Below are 26,065 nucleotides of genomic sequence, written 5' to 3' on the forward strand. Positions count from 1 at the left end.
TGCAGCAAACTCGTTCAATCATTATCATTTACAGATTTAAAAAATGTGCATTATTTGCAACTAAGCAAAAACATGCATATTTTATAACTTTGCAAACACGATTTGCATATAAAAGGCGGTCTTATCGGAGTCTCGTCGGTTTACCAGATTCCCCCATGTCCCAAAATGGCACCATGGCCAAGAGCCAGTCCACCATGACCAATGGCAATTGATGGAGCCAGGATAGCTGGACGAGCCACAGCTACAGCTGGAGCCGCCAGGATGGCTCCGTGTCCAGCGATGAGTCCTGCGTAGGCAGAGCTGATGGCCAGGACAGCAACAAGGGCAAAGACCAGGAATTTCATATTTATGATCGTAAAAACTGTTTTTTACTGGAAGTTGTTACTAGAGGTAAAGACTGTTTGAGACTTATTAGCATATCCTAACGGTGCTACTTATATGGTTAATCCTAGTAAAAAACCCACCCCGTTTAAATCTTGCAAACAATGGAACAATGCAGATATTATGAGAAATTAACCGAGGGAATTTCATCATCGGATCGGTTGACTGCTTATAATTGTTGCAGTACCAGTTGTTTTTTTTTCCTATTGAATGTAGGCCTGGAGATTGATTTACATGCGACGGGTACGGTTGCAGACTTTTACGGTAGGTAATGAGTATATAGGACGAAAAAAGGTGTGGACGGTATGTGACAAATGAAAATGGTACGACTTGTTTCTGCATATATTGAAACGGAGAACCACGGAGTGCCAAAAAAGTGATGCGATTTTACTTTTACTCATTTACGATCAATTCCACACTTAATATTTACATCTCCTTTATTTCATTTCAACACTAGAACGTTGCTTCCTTAGAATAACTGTACATTTTTCTTTTCTTCCATTTTTAAATTTTTTTTGCCATTTAAAAAATTTTTCCTTCTCTTTTTTTCATTCTTTTGTTCCCTTTTCTTCATTTTGTTCTTTCTTTCCCTTGCTACTTTTCCGTTCAATCGAATATTCTTTTGTGTAAGAGGTAAAGAAAATAATCGGTACCAATCGGAGAAAGAGTTAATCTTATTGTCCCTTCAAAAAAGTTTAAACACGCAATTGTGACGCCTTTTTTCGAGCGCTTAGAATCGGACGCTAAAAAACGACAAAATCTAAAAATTGTGGCTCCTTTTATAAATGGAACATCCTGTATTTCAATAGTGTATTAAACATTCCACATTATATCGATTTAAAGTATTTCAAGTTTTACAGGAAATGTTTTCTTAGATTCGATTTTTTTAATTTCATATGAACATGAGTTCCTTGGGTGTTTTAACACGTTAACCGCCCACCGTACATTTGAATTTTTAGTCGATGGGGCCCAAAACGAAACTTTGTTTTAAAATGTATTTTTGATTACATTACTGTCATATATATTTGACTTTTATTATAAAAATACCAAAAATCAGTAAAAACACACTTTGAAAATGAAACCCAACGTTTGGGATTCGAAGCTGATTTGACAGAAAAAGTGAAAATGGTTTGGGCTTCGTGGCGGTGAACGTGTTAAATATAGTAAAGTTTTGCAAATTCTAGATAATTAATAAATATCAATGAATAAATTGACATTGACCAGAGCTTAAAAATTATGAGAAACAAGGGGTTTCCATATATTAGGTGTACAACTTTGCTTCCGCCGTTTTTGAATAGATGTATGTAGCGGTAAGTAATGATCGAAATAAATAACCCCATGTGGGCATGCAGGAGCCTTGGGCACCTGTTAACATAACCTCATAAAAATATTAGTCTATTTGTGTCTTCATCATAAAGTTATTCGCAATTGAAAATGTCAGTGTACGAGCCAAATTCTCGTCATTTGCGGGAGGTTTTACTTTTCTGCTTCAGTATGAAGAAATCTGCTGCTGAGGCTCATCGAATGCTCTCAGATACTTATGGGGAAGCCACTATTAGTGAAAGGACATGTCGTGAGTGGTTTCAGCGCTTCAAGAACGGTGATTTTCACGTCGAAGACCAACATAGCGGTGGAAGAAAGAAGGTTTTCCAAGATGCGAACTTGGAAGCATTACTTGACGAAGACTCGTGTCAAAGTCAACAAGAATTGGCACAATCATTGGGAGTGACTCAACAAACAATCTCAAAACGCCTCAAAGACATGGGAATGATTCAGAAGCAAGGATATTGGGTGCCGTACGAGTTGAAACCAAGAGATATTGACAGGCGTCTGTTCGCTTGTGAACAGTTGCTTGCAAGGCAAAGACGGAAGGAATTTCTGCATCGTATTGTGACTGGGGACGAGAAATGGGTTCATTACGATAATCCCAAACGCAAAAAGACTTGGGGATATCCCGGCCATGCTTCCACGTCGACGGCCAAACCGTCTATTCATGGTTCCAAAATCATGCTCTGTATTTGGTGGGATCAACTCGGCGTAATATATTATGAGCTGTTACAACCAACTGAAACAATCACAGGTGCTCTTTATCGAACCCAATTAATGCGTTTGAGCCGAGCATTGAAAAAGAAACGGCTGCAATACAACGAGAGACATGATAAAGTGATTTTGCAGCACGATAATGCTCGACCCCATGTTGCGCAAGTGGTCAAGAAATACTTGGAAACATTGAAATGGGAAGTCCTACCCCACCCGCCATATTCTCCTGACCTAGCTCCTTCTGATTATCACTTGTTTCGATCCATGGCACATGGCCTAGCTGACCAACACTTCCGGTCTTATGAAGAAGTAAGAAATTGGATAGAATCGTGGATCGCTTCAAAAGATGTCCAATTTTTTCAACACGGGATTCGTATGCTGCCCGAAAGATGGGAGAAAGTAGTGGCCAGCGATGGACAATACTTTGGATCCTAAAGGTATAATTAGTTTTTTACAATAAAATCGCGAAATTCGGAAAAAAAACGGCGGAAGCAAAGTTGTACACCTAATAAAAAAATTGACCTTGTGATCATAACTTTTTTGCCAACCCTGTATGATTTCAAAAATGTCAAAATTCTCTCTCATTAGCCTCAGATATACGTGTTTAATTGAAGATAGAGCAGTTGCCTTGCAGCACTTTAAAAAATCATCTTGTATCTCTAGTATCTGCAACTACCTGCGGTTCTTGAAGAAAAGACATCAATTATTGCATAACTATGTTTATTACAATATTCCCAAGAAACACTAACATGTAAATTACAAAAAATTTCAAAAAACTCCCGTAAATCCACATATCAAGCTTCCTATTCGTCGGTAGATGGTGGTATGGTAAGAAGGTGTTTAACCCACCAACAATCCTCCATGTCCCAAACCAATTCCAAGACCTAGACCGCCTGGTGGTACTGGTACTGGAGCAGCAATGGGTTCAGGCTCCGCGTGGGCGAAGGCGAAGACGGCGAAGAAGGCCATAAGGGCAACAGCGACAAACAGGAGGAATTTCATGTTTCTGGTTTTGATTGCTTTTGAAGCTGGCAAAAGACTATGCTTTTCATATCCAATGGAACCCTTTTTATACTAGTGGCCGGAATTAATTTATGGCCAATGTTGGCGAATAGATCTTATGAAACTTTTTAAAAATATCGTTTTGTGTGGTGATGTAAGAAAAACGAGTGTTGTATTGTATTCATAATATTTGTGAATATTTATGGACAATTCACACCTATGAACGAACATAATAAATGTGTTCTATATCAAAATCTCAAGATTTCCCCAGGTGCGTTCTTCCGTATGTGGACATCTTTGGCTATTTTTCGGAATTTCCTTCCCTTTCAGGAACAACCTCAACTGACCCGAACTAACCTTTTTTTTGTTGGCAGAGAAAAAAGCATTTACTTGTCGTCCTACCCACTAAAAACCTCGCCTTTTTCCTCTTCCTGGAACCACCTTTTCTGGTATTTCTTCAGGAACACCTTACCTTCGATCATCTGGTCATTCCCGTCGATGAACACTCTCTGCATTTTCTTCTTCTCCTCCCCTCTTCGCCCTCGTCCTCCTCCTTTCTTTTCATGATCTTCCTCAACATTCCTCACTTCAGTCTTCCTCGCTCCTTATCATGACCCCGCCTATGTTTCCACTGCAACCTTCACTCGGCACTCCATTTCTACTTCTTACACTATGTGCTAATTCAGGTTTCCAAAAGTCTTCTCAAAACAGTCTTTAACGTTTCCCATAAACCTGAACTAACCTTTTTTTTAGATTGAGAGGAATCTGCAGGCCTGCTATTGTGATCTTGGTCCATAGCGATCAAGTTTGCCCACCGTGTGTGGGGTTTTCCTATTCAGGAGTCATCGACTATCTGAAGCCCCTTCCCTCACATTCCGAATCGCCATAAGGCATTTCTTCAGAATGGATTTCAGTTTTCCTGTTTTGGGAGTGTTAGTTCGTAGACTTGTTTTCACTTCATAATTCTTCTGATTAGCTGTACGATGCCAAGGGTTTTCGGTTTTTAGCATCATGCTCGCAATATACTCTTTAGTCAGTTTACAGTTCATTTGGGTCTCGGCTTCTTTTCTTTCTTCATCCCACTGTTTACGTCTAAATTTTGTGCGCTCGGGTATGTTATCGTTTTCGTCACAGATATGGCATTTTGGCTTCCGTTTTTTCCAACTCTGCACAAGTAACTTCCAAATGTCCCGCGTCCTGTGATCGCTTGAGTTAAAAAATAGTTCATTGCTCCGCATTATCTATAAGTCCAAGCCCCAACGTTTTTTGTCCATCTCTCGTAAGTGTTCTACTGTACTTACCACTCTCTGAGTATCTATTATTTTGTTTCCATGCACTTCCCATTGAGCCACGGCATTTTGATGAGTTCTTCCAGTCATAGCTTTATCGACATTATCCCTGCTATGAGTAGAAAACTCACCTTAACCTGAACTAACCATTTTCTTGCCTCGAAGAAGATTTTTTAAAGATACTCGATCCAGTGTTCTGATGACCGTATAACGTGGGGTTCATCGGAGCATCTACCGACTAAAAATCTCGGAATTCCTTTTCCTGCAGGGTACAACGACCCGGAACTGTTTCTAGGGAATAAATCGTCAGTGTCGGGGGGCTTGGGGATTCGGTTATCAATTGCTTTTAGGCTCGGGGATTATTGTCCTTCTTGAGTGGCATGCTCCCTGTGCTCCTTTTCCTTAGTCATGAGCATTTGGTACATGTTCGAGGTTCAATTAATGAATCGTCAAGAGAATTACAGCGTTACGTGATGCGCATTCTGTTGCTTTCCAGTCTTTAAATTCTAATCCTCGATATCTCAGAAACAGCGCGATAGATGAGCATTAAATAATTTTTGAACACCTGCAGGTCTTTACCATAAAAAACTGATAAAACAATGGGCGTTATTTGCAAATAGCTATTTATTACATAATTTATTTAAAAAAAAACAATAAGATGTGGCAAATTAAACCATATAAATCAGTAATTCCACATGTTACGTCTCTCCGGTAAGTTTGATTGTGCTCTAACTATGATGAGGCGGCTCAACCTCAGTGGACTCTAGCACCCCAGGCACGTGGTGGTACCGGTGCCACAGCAGGAACGGGTTCAGGCTCTGGATTGGCGAAAACGGAGAAGATGGCCAGCAAGGTTATAGCGACGAACAAGAGAAATTTCATGTTGGTGGTTGGCCATTTTGGAGTAGATATTGTAATTCGGAGAAGATCCGAGGTTGTATTCATATCAAATTGGACGAGCTTATGAAATACTTTTTAATATAGCGTTTGTGCCACGTGATGTAATGTACACTTTTATGGGCAGTAAATTTCCCGTAACGTGAAAAAATCTATCAGATTGGGTGATTTGCATGATTAGAGCGTATGAATAGGCATTAATCATTTGAATGACACTTTTAATTGTTATTGATAACCAACTTTTTTGCGTTTATCCTATGCATGAATCACTTGTATGAAGGTTGAAAATATCAGATGCGAGAGGCTGTTTAAGTAACAAATATTGAAACTTTCAAAAAGCGTTCAGTAACATTCTTGTGTCACTCTTTAGTAAAATCAAAAATAAAATTTTAAAAATTAGTAGAAAATCAGCTAATGTGTATTTCACACCTCGCGCGCCCAGAAATGTGGGTTTTCAGGCTCCCTGGCCTCGCCTCCGGCTCGTCGCGTTCGCGTTGTGCGCCCTGCAAAACACTGTTTTGCGGTCCTGTAGCTTAAATGTTTCATAGCAGTGATACATTGGAATCGCGTTATATTCGTTATTTTGCAGTAAAAAAAATATACCGATAATCGTAAATTCACTAGGATTGGCATAATTTTCCAAGATTGATTTACACATATACCTATTACAAACTCTAATCATGCAAATGACAACGCGATTTTTTGCTTGCTGAATATGTATTCCCTACTAAGAAATTAATTAAAAAGTCACTAATACACTTTACATAACCAATAGAGAATGCTGATTTAATGATTGTTTCCTAAGTTCTTCTGTAATGCCCGTTCGTATAAATACCAGCAAATATTCCCCAGAAAGCATAGTCTCCCTTCGAGTCTAAAACCATCATCAACAACCAACATGAAATTCCTTTTGTTTGTCGCTGTGGCATTGATGGCCATCTTCGCTGTTCTCGCCAACCCTGAGCCTGAACCTGTACCTGCCGCTGCACCAGTACCACCAGGTGCTTGGGGAGGAGCCGGTTGGGGTGGAGCCGGTTGGGGTGGAGCTGGCTGGGGTGCTGGCCATGGTCACCACTGGGGATAAACCATTTAAAACTGTTCTACAACCTACGTACTTAGGACCGTAAAATGTGCATTTATTGGATTGCACAGATTAATTTTGTACATCTTATGGTTTTTTAAGTAAACGATGGAACCAATACAACATGATTTTGTGTCTTTATTTAAGCCAATATCAAAAAATGGGGTTCCCTTAGTTGGAATCACTTTTCCTCCTCTAGTATGTAAAAAGTAAAAAAAGGCCACGTTTCGGCTTTTCGCAGTCATCATCACGATCATCAACCTTCTTATTTTGAACATGAATCCGGATTCGTCTAAATTTGGGTTCCTCTTTTGATTCCAAGACAAATTATATGTAACAAGTTATCCCTTCATCATATTTTGACCTCACAAATTCCGCTTTTTTCCTTTCAGTGTAAGTTGGCATCGATGCAATACCAATTGAGCGGAAGCTTGTAAATAAAGTCCATGGAAAATAAAATAAAAATAAATTTGAAGATTTGGAAGCCAGTCAATCCCATTCCAGCCATCATTTCAAAGTAGTTACAGGGGGCACACAAAAAGAAGCCCAAGCAGCAGAGTTAACGGTAACGCATAAGGGCTTGCACCGCTGCCAAAAAGAATAAAATTTTTATTTGTTTTGTTAGTCGATTCGTTGTGTGAATTGTCTTTTACTATGACGTTTTTCTTTGTTCGCATTTCAGTATAACGTAAGTAGTGCAAAATCTCTCCATTAACTATTGTAGTTGGTTCTTTATCTGTCCTGTTGGGCCGTAAATCTTTGGTGGTGAGATTTTAGAGTGGATTATCTAAACTAACGTGGCGTTTAATTATTTTTCTGAGTTCCTCAATTATAAAATTTATTAAGTAATTAGTTTAATAATTAATTCAATTACTTTTAAATTAACGAGAACATTCTTTTTTCTTTACCTGAAGTTTTTTGAAGCATAAATAAATCTTGAATTACAACAAGTGCAACCGATTGATACCCAAACTGGGTTTTCCTTTTAACGAAAGTAGTTCAATGTCGCCCTGTAAACAGCATCGACCGTTTGAAAAAGTAATAATTAATCTCGTTTTATTGTGAATTTATAAACGATTTTACCATTGTAAGTAAACCATTAGATAACGCGTTCAGGTGAAAGCTTAATAATACCCTGATTATCGGTACTTATTGCTACGATAACACTGAAGTGCTGGAAGTTTGGTTCAGGTGTTGGTATGGAATATTTGGAACCTTCTTAGAGCAAAATGCGCCGGGACTCGCGAATATCACATTTATGAGAGCAAACTTGCAATCTTCACAAAACGATGATTAAATCACCAAAATTAATAGAATAACCCTAGTACTTTTTAAAAAATAGCAAGTATCCTCCCACGTAAAGTTGTTATTGTGTTTAATTTAGGCCACCAATTCTTGATCTATGGGTGCAAAGCGGTATAGAAGTTCACGTATAACTGAAAAGGAACACAAATGCAGTTTCCTAACTTTTATATTCAAATTTTACACAAAAATCATAATGCGCAGTACCTCATTTCAATAAAATAAAATAAACTAAAAGTCCATGATCAACGTCATCTTGTGCAGTCCAAATAGCTCTAATTGTGGTATTAACCAATAACAGTCTTGCCTAATCCAAGTCCAAGTCCAAGTCCAGTGGTTCCAACGATTCCGGGAACACCAACACCAACACCAATGGGGGCAACGCCAACGGTACCCACTCCAATGGCAGGTCCCAAACCGATAACGCTGGCGTAAGTGGAGGTGATAGCCAAGATGGCGAAGACGGCCAAAGCGAGGAATTTCATGGTGAGATTGAAGTTTTTCAAGTTGCAACTAAATGGAACTGATACCTGCTCCTGGGAAATTGTTGTATTTATAGGTTGAGAAACGCGGGGATTATTTGCATTTAATCAACGGGGTATAGTATGGAAATTTTCCCTAAAGATAGTGCAACTTGTAGAACTCTTGCATTATTTTTTTTATTCCAGTGTGTTGGCTTCTTGCTTAGCTTATTTGAGGAGGTAATTTAAGCTAATTGACTCTCCATCATTGCCACCATTGTCATCAAAAATCCTGTTTGGCCGGCACATTCGTTAGTTCTGTCTCCATTAGATCATTATTTATGAGAATTTTGGTTTTTTCAATAATTTGTAAGATCGAACCTTAACATTTTTGGCATTTTTCTGAAGATGTCGCTGGAACGCGCCCGATGCTATTTGCTGTGATACTGAGGAACTTGATTGATAAAGGGCATGGAAAGCAGTAAATTTTTATGGTTTTCGTGAAAGGTGCAGTTACATGATCACGACCGGTGGTTACGCTAACCTTCCACTAACCTGAACTGATTTCATCCCTTTTAAGGTTACCGAGATCCTCATGATTGAGTGCCAGAACAACTCAACAACAACAGCAAGGGAAGAAATTTTTCTCCATTAACTACAAAATTGTAGAGATTCATGTAAACTCTTGTCACCTCAGAACATGATGACATATCCAACTATTTTTCACACAACAAACTTCTACATTTGAAAGCCATTATTGGCCACCTATCTGAAAGAAAATAACGCAAGAGCTCTACAAATTGCACTATTTTTAATGAAAGTTTCTATACTATACCACCGTTCAGTAAATGCAAATGTGCCCCTGCGTGTCTCAAGCTATAAATACAACAATTTTCCAAGAGCTGCTATCAGTTCCATTCAGTTGCAACTTGAAAAACTTCAATCTCACCATGAAATTCCTCGCTTTGGCCGTCTTCGCCATCCTGGCTATCACCTCCACCTACGCCAGCGTTATCGGCTTGGGACCTGCCATTGGAGTAGGTACCGTTGGCCTGGCCCCCATTGGTGTTGGTGTTGGTGTTCCCGGAATCGTTGGAACCACTGGACTTGGACTTGGATTGGGCAAGACTATTATTGGTTAGTGCCGCACTTAGAGCTATTTGGACTGCTCAAGATGACGTTGATCATGGACTTTTAGTTAATTTCTTTTTATTGAAATGAGGTACTATGCATTATGATTTTTGATTAAATTTTTAATATATGAGTTAGGAAACGGAATTTATGTTTTTTTAATTACATGTGAATTTCTGTGTTTCTTTGTGCATGAGAACACAACATGAGAAATACGATAAACAAAGGTTTATGCAAGTAAAGGCTCGACAAAAAGATAAATGTTGGTCTCGTCACTGCGGGCAAGCAGCAAGAACACCCGAAATTACTCAAGAAATCAGCTCCTAAAGAATCGGACATCTTATAGTTAATTTTAATATTTTCATCCTAGTTTGGCAACGTCGCTCAATTAGTGACATTTTCCATTACGCCATGTCCCTTTCATAAGAGATAGACCCCAATCAAACAAATGAGTGTCGCCACGTTGCAATTTTTTGAAACTGATTAATTTTAGGAAATTTACAGATTACTAGCGCGTTTTTGAATTTTTACTAACTATAATCCATCGACTCTACCTGACGCACAGGTTTTCAATGGCACGGAATTCGAAGAAGTTAGACATGACTCATCGAGATTAATAAGCGAGTAAAAGACCTAAAACCTACTCATCGCTAAAGCCAATGCGTATGGGAGGATACATGGTTCACATTATCTCAGAGATTTTACTGAATTGATGCTAACTTCATCTGGGCTCCGAGAATCTAGCTCTAAGATGGCTTCCCAGAAAAGGCAATATAAGAAGAGTGGCCTAAAATATCTAGTCGAGAATTTAAAAAAAGCTGCCGAACTCTTCACAAACCAAATTCTCGAATCGGGGAAGTAAAACGTTCCCTGATGTGAGTGACGTCAAAATGGTTCAATCAAGTATGGGCAACTATGTAGAGTGTCAACAAATACACGTCATTTTGACGTCATTCGCAGAAAATGTTCTACACCCCAAATTCACGAATGTGGCCCTAGGCGCCAAACAAGGAGGATAAATAGTTTTCGGTGCAATTCATACGTTTCGCTGTTAGAAATTAACTAATTAAACATTAACTTAATAAACGCTAAGTGATAGATCACGAAATAGTTTTCGCCTAACCAGTTATTGGTTGCTTTAACGTTTACGGAAATGTGTTGTTTGAAGCAGCTGCGTCTCTTTGCATGTAGTCGTGTGATGTTACAGTAGGAACATTAGAAAAAAACCATTGGGAAGGCTGAGAGTTTTTTAAATATCGTAATAATTACTTTTTGGTGAGTGTATTTTCTCTTATACTGAGTGTCACAGATCACCATGGAGATATTTCAGAGAGCCATAGTGCTCTGAAAAATAATTAAAAAATGCTAATGGTCAAAAAAAGCACCATTTCTGATATACGGGGTAATAAAATTTTACATTTTTTTTTCACGTATGTCTTTGAGATAATTTTTAATTTCGTAAACCTATTTTTTTTAAGACTCTCTACGACAAAATGTCAAAATCGTCGATAGCCATATAGGGGGTATTATATTTTTTGGGTCACGTACCATTTTATGCTTTGTATCTTTTTTTGCAACGCCCCGTATGAAATCTGATACCAAATTAAAATTCCTTCTTCCATTCTTTAGTTTTTTGGTCTCATGCAGCATTTTCGTATCTTTTCCTTTCTTGATAGAATTTGTAAAAATACCTCAACGCAAATGCAAATTAAAAATGTAAGGGACGTAAGGAAAAAATATCATCCGGCTCTATCAACGATCTGAAGCAATTTTAATTTTCTAAGCATTTAATCACATTTCTTAAAATAAAAATAAATGTAAACGGAAACAAAATTATAAAAACTGTTGAAAATGCAATTTAAAAAATATAAAAATTTTCCACCCTGTATATCGAAAGTGGTGCGTTTTTCACCATAGGTCTATAAACATTTTTTAAATTATTTTCCAAAGCAGTAAATTTTCCCATTTCCTTTCATATGTAAAAAACCTACATGTGCGGCATCAAAGCTTTAGACTTGTTTTGAAATAGAGATCATACTACCAGCAGATTTGCGGAACTTGTCTTTAACAGGGCATTTACCGTGAGTCACTCAGCATATACAAGTAATGTTATTGCAAGGTTCTCTTAGGCTTTATTAGGCACAACTAAATTTCGTTCCCCAGAAGACCCCCAGACCTTGTCCTGCATCTCTCGGCCCGCAAACTATCCTCTTCTTCAGCTTCATGAAGTGTCCTATATGTTACTTTAAAATATCATAAAATATCTTAAAGGGCAACTTTGTCATTGTCGATTAATCTCCTTCGAACATTCTGATGTAATTCCCCCCCGCGTGTGATAATAAGATTTATCAGCACACAGATACGAGTAATATATCTTTGTCACTTAGTAAGGCACAGAAGAAAAAATCCACCAGCACGATGATGTAAAATTCCAAGTTATTTACTACTTATTTATTCAGTGCCTACATGCAGCATCGCTTATAAATACACAACAACTCCGAGCAAAAGACATTAGTACTTCACAGTCGTTGAAGAACAACAGTTCACCAATTCAAAATGAAATTCGTAACTATCGCCCTCTTCGCCATCTTGGCCATCTCTTCTACCTACGCAGGAGTCATTGGAGGCGCAGTCCTGGCCCCAGCCACTCTTGGAATCGCTCCCGTTGCCGTTGCCAGCCCTGGATGGGCCCTTGGTACTCCTGGATTGATTGGTGGTCTGGGACTTGAAAAAGGACTCATCTTGGGTTAGACCTCTGCCTAACTATATTTACTGCGTTATCTTAAAATGTGACTGATTTTTGTTATATAGCTTTGCTGTGTTGATAAATTTAATTAGGTGCTTCATTATATGGCCAAATATGCAAAAAAATAAAAGTATGTTATAAGTATGAGCTGTATTGTTGACCAGTGAAGCAGGCTGAGCTATCAACCCTGTAGAAGTTTGATCGGGGGTTGATGGTTTCCATGGAATTTTATTTGACAAAATAGCTCCTTTGAAATTTAAATCGTTTACAAAGCTTTCGAACTACCTGAATTCACACTAGAGAATAAATCGTATCACTTTCACTGAAAATGACAAAATGGCGAATGCGCCACATGGAAAATCAACAATTTCTTTCGGAAATGGCTTAAAGTCATTAAAATGTTATTTTGCATTGCGTCTTAGCTCAAAATTCACATAACTATAATCGATCATTTCTTTAAATTTTTTTTGGGAATAAAACCTCCCACACACCAGCAGGGGCTATTGTTACCGTGGAGTTGCACACTTATGTTGTATACTGCAGGATGTAATAATATGAATGAACAATCCGCCTCAGAAGAATAAAATATATTTTTTCATTTCAGTCTCAGGTTGATCCATAACTTGAAGCCTTCCGGAAGATCACCTTTTCCCTGAAGTTATGCATAACTTCCCAAGAACCTAAGTAATTCTGAAGGAATTTGCCTTAAACGATTCGACAGGGAAAGTTTACCGCTTTCACTAGCTAAGTTAAATTATGGAGCGATTTTCCCAAAGACACACTGGGGACTCGTAAGCGTATGTATCTGCGAGTTCTGGAATTTGTTTCCAGAAGCCCACTGGAGAGGTTTCTTGGATAATTATTTTTGCTTCCTTCGAAATATTCTGGAAAGACTTTACGGTATGTTTTTCAAATAGTCTTTTGTTTCAAAGCATTATAATCATACTTTAAACACTGCTTGCATATGCTCTTAATTACAGCTAATTACAATTAATTACGTCTAATTACACTTAATTACGGTTAATTACTTTTAACCCGTTTTAAAGACACATTTCGTATTAGTTGTTAACTCGAAGGTTCAGTATGGACCTACAATTTAAATTTCTTCAAACCATAAATATTGTAGGGATGAATACAATGTGTGCACGGTTAAAGTGGAAACGACAAACCTGTTCATGATAGTACATAGCATCAGTTTTGGATTTCGTATAGAGCTTTGTTCAGCGAATTTTTAATTAAATCTGTCGTTTTTTTGTGGAAATAATAATGGAACGTGTGGGGAGCTATTGTGTGTGTTGTATCATTAAAAAGCAACATGAAGTGCTATTTATTCAAGTTTGCTCCGAAATGTTAAATTAACAAATGCCATCTGGATACGTTTGTTAATAGCAGAAAAGCTAGCCGGAAACGGATCTAAAAATTGTATCAAAACATTGGATTCATTCCAGGGACACTCACAGCATTATAAAGTATTTATAGACAGTAGGGGCTCGATTATGCTGGTTTCATTCTTTCCGTGCATCCAGGGGGAATTAGAGGACAAGAGACCTTAGATAAAGGTCCATTTTTCAAACTCAGGGTTTAAATTCCCCCCGAAATGCATTTTTCATGATGATCGATTCAATTTTTTCAGTTTATTTTTTCGAAGATCCGACTAAATCAATAAAATGCCAATCTAAGAGGTTGGGGGGTAGTTAAAAAAAAGTTGTGTCAAAATGAATATATTTTTTCCAGAAACAACAATAGGTCGAGTAGACATACAAAAAGACATATGAAATGAACTATTGACAAATAAATGATTCACACCTCATCGGTGCAACTTTCCGTCTTCTACAACGTCGCGATGTCATATTTGAAATTCGAAATTTCGATTTTCGGCAGCCATCACCTATTTTGTTTTTTCTCAAGGGCGCCATCTTAGATTTCCACATTAAACGTGAATGAAAAACCTAAATTCATAGGTTTTGTTAATTCAGTTTTTTTTTAATACAATAATATATCATATGTTAAAGCTCGGTTTTGCAGTTTTGTAAAAATAACAAAAATCCACTTAAATCGAATGGAAAAAGGTCTGGTAAACGTGCCGGCCAATGAGGATTTTTTGTATTTTCACTCAACTGCAAGACTGATCCTTAACATGTGATACATCATTGTAATCGTGTAATCAGAAAAGAAACTAAATTCAAAAATGTAAAAACTGAAGATGGCACCCATAAAAACCAAAGTTGAGGATGGTTGTCGAAATTCGAAATGTTAGATTTCAAATGTAACATTCACACCTTGTAGAAAATGAAAAGTATCACATGTTGGTGTTCAATACTGTAGTTTAGTGGAAATATGAAAAATCCTTGAGGATCTTGGTAACCGTAAAAGAGACGAAGTAGCTTAAATCGTGGCGTCATTTGGAGTTCAAGATTAGACCCATTTAAAATTTTAAAAATTCCTTTTTTTCACAGCTGGAGATCACATGGAAGAATAATAACTATTTTATTATTGGTATTATTTTTTTTATATTATGAGGCCCATAAAATTACGTTTTCTCGAAACAACTTTCATTACTTAATCACGATGTCTTTGCTTTGCACGAACTCTTAGATTTTAGGGCCTTAAGTTTCTCGGACAACTTTAACCGTAGAATAAATCTCAATCAGGGTAAAACGTTTATTTTCTCTAAGATAAGCTGATCACCTTCTGATTTATTCCAAAGACTTAAATCTGTTTTATTGAGCTTTAATGAAAAAAATCAGATTATAAATAGCACCTAAACCAATGTTTTTCTGAATATTTAACTCCGGTCGCGATCCAGCCTATTAATCTTTCCACATGGCTAAATCAAGAACTGGCTAAATCAGTGAATGGTAATTGCGTAATTACAATACACTATTATTGCTTTTGTGGTGCACGGAATGAAATTTGTGCCTGTCGAAGCCAACAATAGACGGTTTGATCAAAGATCCATATGCCGTGAGTACATTGTTAAGAATTACGCACTCCTCCATATCCTTTGAGCTACGTAACAATCGATAATTAATATTTGAATTCCATTTTGACTCTCCAGACCTCAATGAGTTAATCTCTGGGTGGGATTATCTGCAACATGGGCATATTAATTAAAGGAGCTCTAACGTACTGTTAATTAAGGCTTTTTTCCAATTTTCCTATAAGTTTGGGTGGTCATCTGAGATCAGAACACATGGAGCTTTCGTTTAATCGAGACTTTGTTTTTTGTTTTCATTATTTACCTTTGTTTCTAGGCTTAGAAGAGCAATTTTATACATAAATTAAAAAAGAGATAAAACACGCAGCAGGAAAAATTTCATCTCTAGTTTACATTTTTACCATGCAGTCAGTCATTCTGTATTGCGTTCTTTTGCCACTTTAACGTCGAATCAAAAGGAATAAAACTTGCCCAAAGCGAGGAGTTCTTGTCTTTGACTTCAAGACTGCGTTTCCAATTTAATATATTCTTCTGAGAATTCAAGAGTTTTAAAGGAAGTTGCAGTGAACCGATTATGAAAGTTTCATTTTGCGGAATTCGAGGAGTGTTCGTAGCCTTATCGAGGAAATTTATGAAGAGATTTTTCATTTTCCATAAATGGCCAAGAGCAAGTTCGGAACAAAGAGAAATTTAATAATTTGAGTTGGAGGTGCTGAGAATAGCGAAACGCAACAATTCAATAGACAAGATCTGAAAGAGAAGGTGGCAGGGCGACGAGGGGCGGAAACTAATGAGGGTTTCTCATCATAAAAGGGAAACAATGACTGTAGTGTTAACAACTGTGTGAACCAAAATTTTGAAAAAATGATTCAATTTTTTCCTCAACTTACTTAGGGAGATTATTCAAAATTATTAACGCTTAATTAGATCAACTCTCCCTCTTTTCCAACATGGCAATGTCATATTTGAAGTTCAACGTTTCTATTTTCGGCAATCATCATCAACTTTGTTTTTTGTTATGGACGTTATCTTAGATTTTCACATTTTTTAATTCAGTTTTTTTTCTGAATTCAAATCTTTCTTTTTGATTATAATGATATACCATATGTGAAGGTTTAGCATTATGGTGTAGCGGAAACATAAGAGACCCTCATCAATCTAATGGGGAAAGATCTGGTGAAAGCGCCGGCCAAAGACGATTCTTGAAATTTCCACCAAACTGTAGGACTGAGCTTTAACGTGTGATACATAATCGAATCAGAAAAAAAGCTGAATTTAAAAATGTGAACATCCAAGATGGGTTCCTTAAAAAAATAAAGTTGATGATCGTTGCCGAAAATCGAAATATCGAATTTCAGATATGGTATTGCCACATTGTAGAGAAGGAAAAAATTGCACTAATAAAGTGCCAATAATTTTAAATTATCGCGCCAAATGTGCTGAAAAAAATAATAAAAAAATGTTTTCAAAATTTCAGTTTTTTTCGAATATATCCGAAAGTAATCGGAATTTTTTAAATCTTCAAACGGCATATTCCCGAACCCCAAATTGCCCAACATTGCCCTAATTTAATTAATCTCGTATCTCTTACGGTTAACACGATCCCCATGGTTGATTTTCAAAAATGGACATTCTGTAAATTCTAGTTGTAACATGTACCTATCGAAATGTTAATTTATTTCAAAATCTTGTCTGAGTTTTTTAATGAACACGGGACTTACGGGAAAAGCTTTCTTGTCTTATAATACCCATGCCTTCTTACATATCATTTCGTTATGAACCCACTTTAAACCCAAAGACTAAACGCTGAGAAATTCTTATTACCATATTCAACGTAAAATTAACATTTCGCCTTCGAAGCGTTTTGTTACGAATCTTCCCTACGAGAACACCCCGAAGGATAAAAAATCGGCATAGTGGAAACTCCCTCCGAAGGCTAATAGAGATCAGAAATCGCCCCGGCTACACCCATAAAGATATTTTAGGGTTAAAGATATTTTTTAGTTCCAGATTTTTCAGTCATCAATGTGAATTAAATAAATCCCCTAGAAATGCTATCGAGTTCAATATACTCACGAAGTAGCGCCGAAAAGTGTTGGTTACTACTATAAATCTTTAATATTACTAGGAGCCCACAAAACCCTTTTTATCTCCATCGTGCATTGTCTTTATTAGCGGAAGTTTATTGGAAAATTCTTTTACACTCGAACAAATAATGGACCTTTACAAAGTTCCCACAAAAGACCCAAACTCTACAAACGTATTAATTAAAACCAGCCCAGTTGTGCAACGGACACGAAAAATCGGCCCTTTGAGCTTTTCAATAGGAAAACCCTTTGGACGTTGTTCCGATGCAAAAATCCTAGTTGGAAACAAGATGGAGTCTGGTTATCAATTAATTAAAGTAGTTTTTGTAGCCATTAGAAATCTCTAGTTGGTCCAGCTGCTGTTTAAACAAAAGCAGAACTCCCCAACTTATCGGTTAAATTTGAATGGAAACTTGAGAATAATGGTATATTACACACCAATGTTGTGAGGTATGTGATTATAACTAGAACACGGATACACGGATTTAAATATATACCAATGACTGCACAAAAACCAAACAAAAAATCTAGTGGGTTTAAGTCTGGAATTCGTGGTGGCCACAGATGTTCACTAGTCTGTTCAATTTATCGATATGAAAACTTCATATTCATGATTTTACGTGTATAGAGCAATGAGCAAGAGTACATACACGTGTCACCATTAACCTTCAACTGTTTGGGAAAAAAAGGCGCGAAAATGTACTTCACAGTCATTCAACACGCTCAATAATGGTCCCTCTTAAAGCTGGTTGTGGAAAAAAGTTCTTTCTAAGTTACTCTTCGATCCTGGAATTGTAAACCTAACTCAATAATAAAGCAATAAAGTGAGTCTCGCAAGCTGATTTTTTTTCGTTAAGAGCAAAAAGTTACGAAGCGAAGTGTCCCGCTAGAGACAAACTTTCCGCCCTTCACTGCACTCTCTTTAAGTTTTTACTTCCAGGAATTTTGGGAGTAAGAGAACAAAAACTTTTTAGCTGATGGGTTTAAGAAAAAAAATATCTAAAATACTGAGTTTTCTGTTGACGCTTTTCTATGTGAATTCTTTGAAAATCCTCGTTCCTGGTAATAAACAGGCACACTCATTCAACTAAAACCATTTCCATTAAAAACTCTATTTTTTTTCCTGTTTTTCCCTTTTAATATCACCTAATAAAATTTCACCTTAAAGGTCAATAAAGTCGCGAAATTACCTTGGGGATGCCTATTTACGGTTTGGAATTGATGTTACGTTTTCCGCTATAAATACGCTCTCAATAGACTGCTTAGGGTTTACAGCATATCATTTGGTAAGGTTCAGGTTAGGTTATTTAATTGTCTAATTGGCGAATTATCTAATTATCTAATTATTCAATTACCTAATTGTTTAATTATTGTGGAATTTTAGCTATTTATGGAAAGTCAATACATACCTAAAATTTAAAGAGAAAATGTAATACAGACCTTGTAAACAATATAACTCTAACATCACGTAGTGCATTGATCACTGTTAAAATTGAGGTACCTAGAAAATGGGGCACAGGAAAGTAAAGTGGGTTTATCCTACTTTGATTTATTATCTACAGAAGACGATGTAGGTAATATATCGCATTTCTGGGCCAAAATTCCTTTTATAATAGATATCTGCTTACCGCATCTTGCATGAAATTTATTGGTTTAGTTGATGCCACGATATAATGCCGAAACAAAAGTTACGAAAATAGACCCAGAATAAATAGAAAAATGTTTCCACTTATAAACACCCAAAATCCATTAATCCCTGTAAGTTTGTCCATTAAATTAAAATAAGACCGAAGTAGCTTAATGTGTTTGTTTTCAACTCTGTTCAAAAAATAGCTATAAATGATTCCGGATATAACAATAATTATTAGTGACTGCCAGAAGTAAAAGAAGTTAGTCTTAAAAGCTTTCTTTCTCCATTGCCGGATAATAATATTACATGAAAGAAAGGATCTCTTTCAAGGTCATGTTCCCTCTCCCATTGCCAATCGATTTCCAACGAAATTTTATTCGGCAATCTTGAGAACCCATAAAACTGAATTTAATGAGAAAAAACACTTCTTAATGCAGCCTTTAGCGTAAATTATGCAGCAATCTAAATCAGTTAATTTGGAAAAACGGCTTCTCGAGGTATTAACAAACTCTTTGGTATTAACAACCTCTTTCCACGAGTAACTATAATTCAGTGCGGTTAATTGATGAAAATCGACGGTCATTTTTCAGTACAGAAGGATTTTCGTATTGAACCGACACCAAAAGAGAAAAATAACAGGAAATGCTATGAGTCTCTCGGGCAGAAGAGACATGTGAATGATCGAATTGTGGCGAAGCTGAAGGGCATCGACATTTATCGAAGTCCCTTTTCAATCGATTCGCACATCACATAGAAAGTACGGTTTCACGTGCCGCAGCTTCTGCTATTGACCTTTTGTATGGGGATGTAATTTTATGTGTAGTTTGGCCTTATTTCGTAGGAAGGGGATGTTCAAAGTTTGCATTAAATGACAGCTTGACGTAAAAAGGGAACTAAAACAACCTTAACGTATAAAAGTGCCAACTGTCACTCTCATTTACGCCACATATGCCATTCATTTTGTCATTCAATAGCGACAGGATACTTATTTACGTCACAAATGCCACTCACTTTGTTATGCAATAATGACAAGATGGGGGACGACATTTGTGACGTAAATTTCTTTCATTTTCTCATTATCGAAGTTATTTTCACTTTGTTTTATTTGCTCCAACCTTCGGTTTAAAATTTAAATACTACACAACTGTGCTTCAGCGAATTGAGGAAAACTAATTGATTCCAGAAAACTTAAATCCAGTGTTAATATCCGGAAGTTTACCCCTGTTGCGTATTTCGATGTATCACTTTAATTAATCTTATTTGGAGTTTCAAAGCTAATTTATTCTGTGCTTTAAAGGGATCAAAATTTCGGCCTGTCGAGTTCAAAATTTGAGGCTAATCTTCTTGACTGACCATTATCCTATTATGATAAAAAGTTTTATGAAAATATCGTTTTCGAAAAGATTCGAACCTGTGCACCGGCAATTAGGAAATTTAATGGCAAACATCAAAATTGACTTTAAGGCAGTTGAAGTTATGAAAAGACAGTTGACAGTGACAGAAAAATTGTCTCCACCTTGGGTTCGTATTACCGGGTGTTTTTGAAAGTTGTTGAAGAAACGTATAATATGTATGTGTATAGGGTGTCTTATATTAAATTGAATAAAGAGCTGTATTTTTGTGTGCCAGGTGCATGGGGGGCGATGGGCTGGGGCGGCACGGCTGAGGGGGGCCTACGGAGGCGGATGCCGCTTCGGCGCGCAGGTGGCAGGTCGGCGACGACGGGCGGCTACGGGCCGGGCGGCAGGGCCATGCGCTACTACCGCCTCTGGATCTACACCTGTAACACAGCATTATTGGCTGGAGCTCTGGCTTTCGCTGGAGCCGCTGTCAAAACTCTCCTTTTTGACTTCAGAAGGTAAAATTATACCATTCCTCCCCCCAAGATCGACACCCTCAGAATCGTTTACTACTTTGCAGAAGTCTGATACCTTCGCTCACGTTGTACCAGCCATCGTTCCTGTACGCTTACCTGGCCTTAGCGACACAGGGAGGAGCCTTGCAAGTATTGGGGTGTGTAGCTGCCTTAAAACTATCAGAGAAACTGCTGAATGCCTATTGGTTGCTACTTTTAGTGTTAATATTTGGGGACGTTCTCATAGGCGCATTTTGGGCATATAGGTTCGAGAAAATTTGTCAGGTAAGTTCTCAGTTTCTTTGCGATATTATTTGAATGTTGTCAAAATGGGTCTTTAATGAACACTTGGAGGTTAAGCCCTTAAGCGGAGTTTAGCTTCTGCAGAATGAATTGCCATTATCGCCTATTGAATCGCGTTCGCGTTCACTTCTAAATTGGCCCTAAAAACCTAACCAAAGGTGCTTACGTCAGTTCATACTTAACACAACGACCGCCATTTTAGACATTAGCCGTACAAATCCACTACAAACTAGCAACAGCCAATCCGTTTCTTTATAGACTGACATCGTTTGCAAAACTGACCAATGGGAATTGGAAAATTGGCCATCAATTTGAGCTAGAGGTTGACATGTCGCGGATTTTGAATTTGCTGTCGTGTCAATTGTCAAATTTATGTGCGTCTCTTGAATTTTCACATTTTCGTGTTCAAATCCAGCTCCTTTACAGGCGCCTTTCAGTCTTTCTTGCAGCTGGGCCATAATGGCCCGTTTTCATCCCCCCATTAGCAGCTTGAAAACGTACTGCTGAAGGACTTCGAGACGCTGCAATTTCTCTGGAATAGATGGAAATTCAAAAGTGGATTTCACTCGTTACTTCTGATTCCAAAGAAGACCTGGATCCGTACACTTTGCGGAATAAATTTAAAACCACATACGTGGAAATTCTTATTCCTTACTTGGCAACACTGATCCACAACTGCGATATTTCCAAATTCGATTTTAAATTTATGTCTAATTCACTTGCTTCTGCTGGATTTGTTTCGATAAGCCAAAGTAGAAAGGTCGAGGGTTAACGTTTGGTTTGTCGGGAATTTCGTTTTTGCCCTTTCGATTTACCCGATAGAACGTTTCAATGTTGACTTAGTCTTGTTAAGAACAAAGATAACACGCGGCTTGAAAGGGGCTCAACATAGTTGGTAATTTAGTGACCGGACTGTGACAAATTATGTCCTTGTGGATGTCGGATTTCTTCTATTGTCGAAGATGTACTTATTCATAAAATCTTTCGGATTGTTAGCCGGTCTGCGCTTCTGGCGCAAAACTCGCTCACTCACATCTCAGACCACTTGAAATTTTGAGTTTGAAACGACATAACTGCTCTCCATTGCTGTGGAAATTGCAGCAATCCCTTATTTTGAGAGCACGAGAAAGTTCTGAACAAGTTTAGTCCAAACTAAGTTTGGGTAGCTGCGTATAATACCTACTTGTGGTATCTACAGCTACCTGATTTCCATTCTATACAGAATGATTCAGAACTATGAGATCAAACATTTAGAGATTATTCGGTGCAACAATAAAAGACAGTTAAAAACCCATGTCCAGAATGTTTTCCTAAAACGCTATGGTTTTATCATGCTTTAAGACAGTTATGTGCAGAAATGTGTTTCATCAAGTTTTAGTACGTTTCATTTTAATTTATTAACCACATTAGTAAAAAAACCGGCATATGTGCATTTGGCATGTTCCTGGGCCCCCTTGGTCACCTGATCTAACACCTTTACATTTTATTGTGAATTTATCGATATCATATTATTACTTGCCTTCTCATGTGCTCTCAAAGACAGCGTATTTTTTCTCCATTTTTCTCATAAATTCGCTGACCCTTTTATGTTCCATCTGGCCTTATACGTTCAGGAGGCCTCAAGCCTTATATGCTAAATATTAAACGAACACAAAACTCCTTTCATCTGGATCCTTCTTTATTACATTTTTAACATCCGAACTCGGCAAAAAAGGGCGAATTTTAAAGCGTCACTACATCTTAATAAAAATAAATCCAACCTCTGTGTTCGTGGAAGGGAGATCCCCGGATAGTACCTTCGGGAAATCAAAACATGCTAAAGATTTTATAACAGAAAAACTACCTGGGCTGATCACGTGATAAAAAATATACAAGAGACTTTAATTAAGTGGAGCCAATGTTCGTGGGTTCCCCTGGGATAAATCGAGACGTGATTTTAAACTCCGTTGCAAGCGGGGTCGAATTTTTAAAATGGTCGAGCGTTCATTTGGAGGTTGGTGGAGTTTGGCAATGAAGAATTATAGATCCGGTTGAGGCGTTTTATTTGTTGCAATCAGAAAAAAAGTGTTGCTCCTTGCGATGTGGGAAAATCTCTTGGCTTATGCTACGTTACGTTACGTCACGTTACGTTACGCTCTGTCATACTGTGCCATGCTAGCAAAACAGCCAATTCAGGACAATAAAATTGGCAATTAGAATGCTATGATTTAATCTCTACCATGTGCATTTTTAACCTGAAATAACTGGACTACAAATCCGGGAAATATTTTTGCTTGGCAATAGCTGTAGAAAGAAGGGGAAAGATTATGCCCTACGATTGACGTAACTCACAATTCCAATTAGGCTGATCCACTTATCTTTAGCAGGCACTTTACCATGAATCCAACAATTGACGGCAACCCACTAAAATTGGTTATCTTTTTTGAACAGAAGGCCGCGAGTTTAGTACCCTCATGACGTCATTTTGTTGCCAGAGGTGCCTTATGCGCCGGTACAATTGGCACATAGACTATTGCGGGTAACGTAGTACTATCGTGGTGTAACGAGGCCCTTATTGGCTAGATGTACGCGTTTACTTGAATACCATTGGTTGTTACCTAATTGAGTTAAGCTTAGAGACTCACATGAGGTTTTCTATTGGTTCCAGGAGCTTAGACCAGCCTTAAGAATAAGGTTTCATCAGGAATACGGCACGAGTAGTGATATGACGCATTTATGGGATCGTTTGCAAACTGAAGATGAGTGCTGCGGGGTCACAGGACCGGAAGAATTTTCGAATAGCACGGGAACTGCGAAATTCGAAATGCCTTCTAGTTGCTGTTACGAGCCGGCACCCAACGCAACAAGATGTACAAATGTACGTTGAAAATTGTCATTAGTGCTAGAAGTTAAACGGTTTACCTACACTAAATTCAATACCTAAAAATTATTTGTCTTTCGTGTTTTGATATTTTAGATCAAATCACATGCACTACATCGCTCGTGCTTCATTACTGTCCACATAAACATATTAAGAATCTAAAAACATATGCTTTATCAACACGTTAATCGTCCACATGAAACAAACAACTAGTCCAGTTTTATTATAGAAATGTAAATAATTTTCATTTTTGTTCTAATAAAGGTATAAACAATAAAAGCTAACCAATTTCTGGGCAATTACAATTAATTGCTTCTATTTAGGCTCTTAAACAATAAAACAGAAACGAACGTTTCCATGCCCTTTAACGTAGTCAATTAATTAGGCCACTGAATTGCAGCTATGCGAAATTTTGCTGTAAATTATTAATTTATTGATTTGTTTCGGGAAATTACACACATTTAAGCATAACAATCGCGGCATTTAATTCGAAAGTATTGTTGATCCATGTAGTAAAAAATGTATTCTCCAAAGTATAGAACAATTTTACCAGGCTATAAATGATTTTCCCTCTTATTAATAATTTTATTAATAAATACATAATCAAAAATCTGCCATTAAATGCACCGTTTCCTTCCTCCAGGTGCATTCAACTGGCTGTGACGAGCGTCTTCTGGCCTATCTAAGGTCAACTGCCTCCCTGTTAGCTATTTTAGGCTACTGCGTTTTGGCCTTCCTTAAGTTGTGCTTCCTAGGAATTCTGAGATACGAAATTAGAGAAATGATTCAGAAAATACGAATATTAAAGTAAGTTCGCTTTTGCTCATTCACGCGCTTCGAAAAGTTGTTTTTTCTTATAATCAGGGTAGAACAAGAACTGCCCAACGTAAACGGGGCCGTACCGGGTTCACTGAAAGCGGAGGCGGCTGAATGCGAGATGGAGGCCCTCCTGGTACGGCCCGAAAGTGCCGTCCTCTTGTCCTCACCTCCCACGCAGCCCAAGAATCCTAACGGAAACAACAACTATGAGTTGAGGGAGTATCATAGAAGCCGAAGTCAAGACAATATATGACTAAAGGTAAGCTCAAAATATGATCATGCTGACCTTCACGTAGCTGAGCGACGGTGAGAATTTTTGCATTTTTTTTATATTTGTGACCTTTGGAGTCCCATACTTAAAACTTTTTAAATTCAAAAACATTCCAAATTTTAAATGTTGGGTTATCCATAAGGTAATTCCGTATTTTTCCATTGAGTGAGTTTAACTACCTTAAATTGTTGCTGAAATTGTTTATTTGCCACCTATTCAAAAATGGACAACAAAAATGAACATTTCTGAGATATTTTGCCATTCTACTTCTGCAAAGGAAAATGCGCAAAACAAAATCATAAAAAGTTATGCGATGTGTATGAAATAACATGTTAAAACCTCGTCAGTGTCAAAACTGGTTTGTCAAATACTCAGTTCGCTCAAGAAAGCCAAGTGAAGTTGACGATCGTCGATTGCCCATACGAAAGATTACTGGCAGGCTAAACGTATCGAAATCAAGCATTGGAAATCATTTGAAACGAATTGGATACGTTAGTAAACTCGATATATGGGCACCACATGAATTCAAAGCACTCTCTAAACGAGAAGAAAATGGGCACTTTTTGAGACGTACGATAACAGGTGACGAAAACTGAACAGTCTATAACAATGTCGTACGTAAAAGTTCTTAGATCAAGCGTAATGAGCCAGTCGAAAATGCTCCAAAAGCGGATATTCACCAAAGAAAAATTATGTTATCCATTTGGTAGGATTACAAAGGTGTGGTGCCTTTTTAAATTCCTTCTAAGGAACCGAACAATTGGATTCGAGTATGTATTGTCCTCAACTGGATAGACTGAGTAACGAAATCGAGAGAAAGCGCCCAAGATTGGTAACTCGTAAAAGTGTGTGTCATCAAGGTAATGCTAAACCACATACAAGTTTAATTTCCTGCCAAAAATTATTACAACTTGGATGGGAAGTTTCGCCACATTTACAGTGTTTCCAAGACCATCGGATTATCATCTGTTT

General features: G+C 37.5%; 2 protein-coding genes across 3 annotated transcripts in view; one reads left to right on the forward strand and one right to left on the reverse strand.

The window, feature by feature from the left end:
* LOC136416794 (uncharacterized) overlaps positions 1-26,065 on the reverse strand; it is a 111,441-nt gene that overhangs the window by 58,449 nt on the left and 26,927 nt on the right. The gene's annotated exons all lie outside the window — the stretch shown is intronic.
* LOC136416825 (CD63 antigen-like) overlaps positions 1-26,065 on the forward strand; it is a 74,539-nt gene that overhangs the window by 44,331 nt on the left and 4,143 nt on the right. For both annotated transcript variants that reach the window (XM_066402194.1, XM_066402201.1), the window contains exons 2-6: positions 20,615-20,843; positions 20,906-21,125; positions 23,791-24,000; positions 24,647-24,810; positions 24,868-25,081. In XM_066402194.1, coding sequence (XP_066258291.1) covers positions 20,629-20,843; positions 20,906-21,125; positions 23,791-24,000; positions 24,647-24,810; positions 24,868-25,075 — 1,017 coding nt within the window. In that variant the 5' untranslated portion in view covers positions 20,615-20,628 and the 3' untranslated portion in view covers positions 25,076-25,081. The remainder of the gene's footprint in view (positions 1-20,614; positions 20,844-20,905; positions 21,126-23,790; positions 24,001-24,646; positions 24,811-24,867; positions 25,082-26,065) is intronic.

This window comes from Euwallacea similis, chromosome 2, assembly GCF_039881205.1.
Source record: "Euwallacea similis isolate ESF13 chromosome 2, ESF131.1, whole genome shotgun sequence".
NCBI lineage: Eukaryota > Metazoa > Arthropoda > Insecta > Coleoptera > Curculionidae > Euwallacea > Euwallacea similis.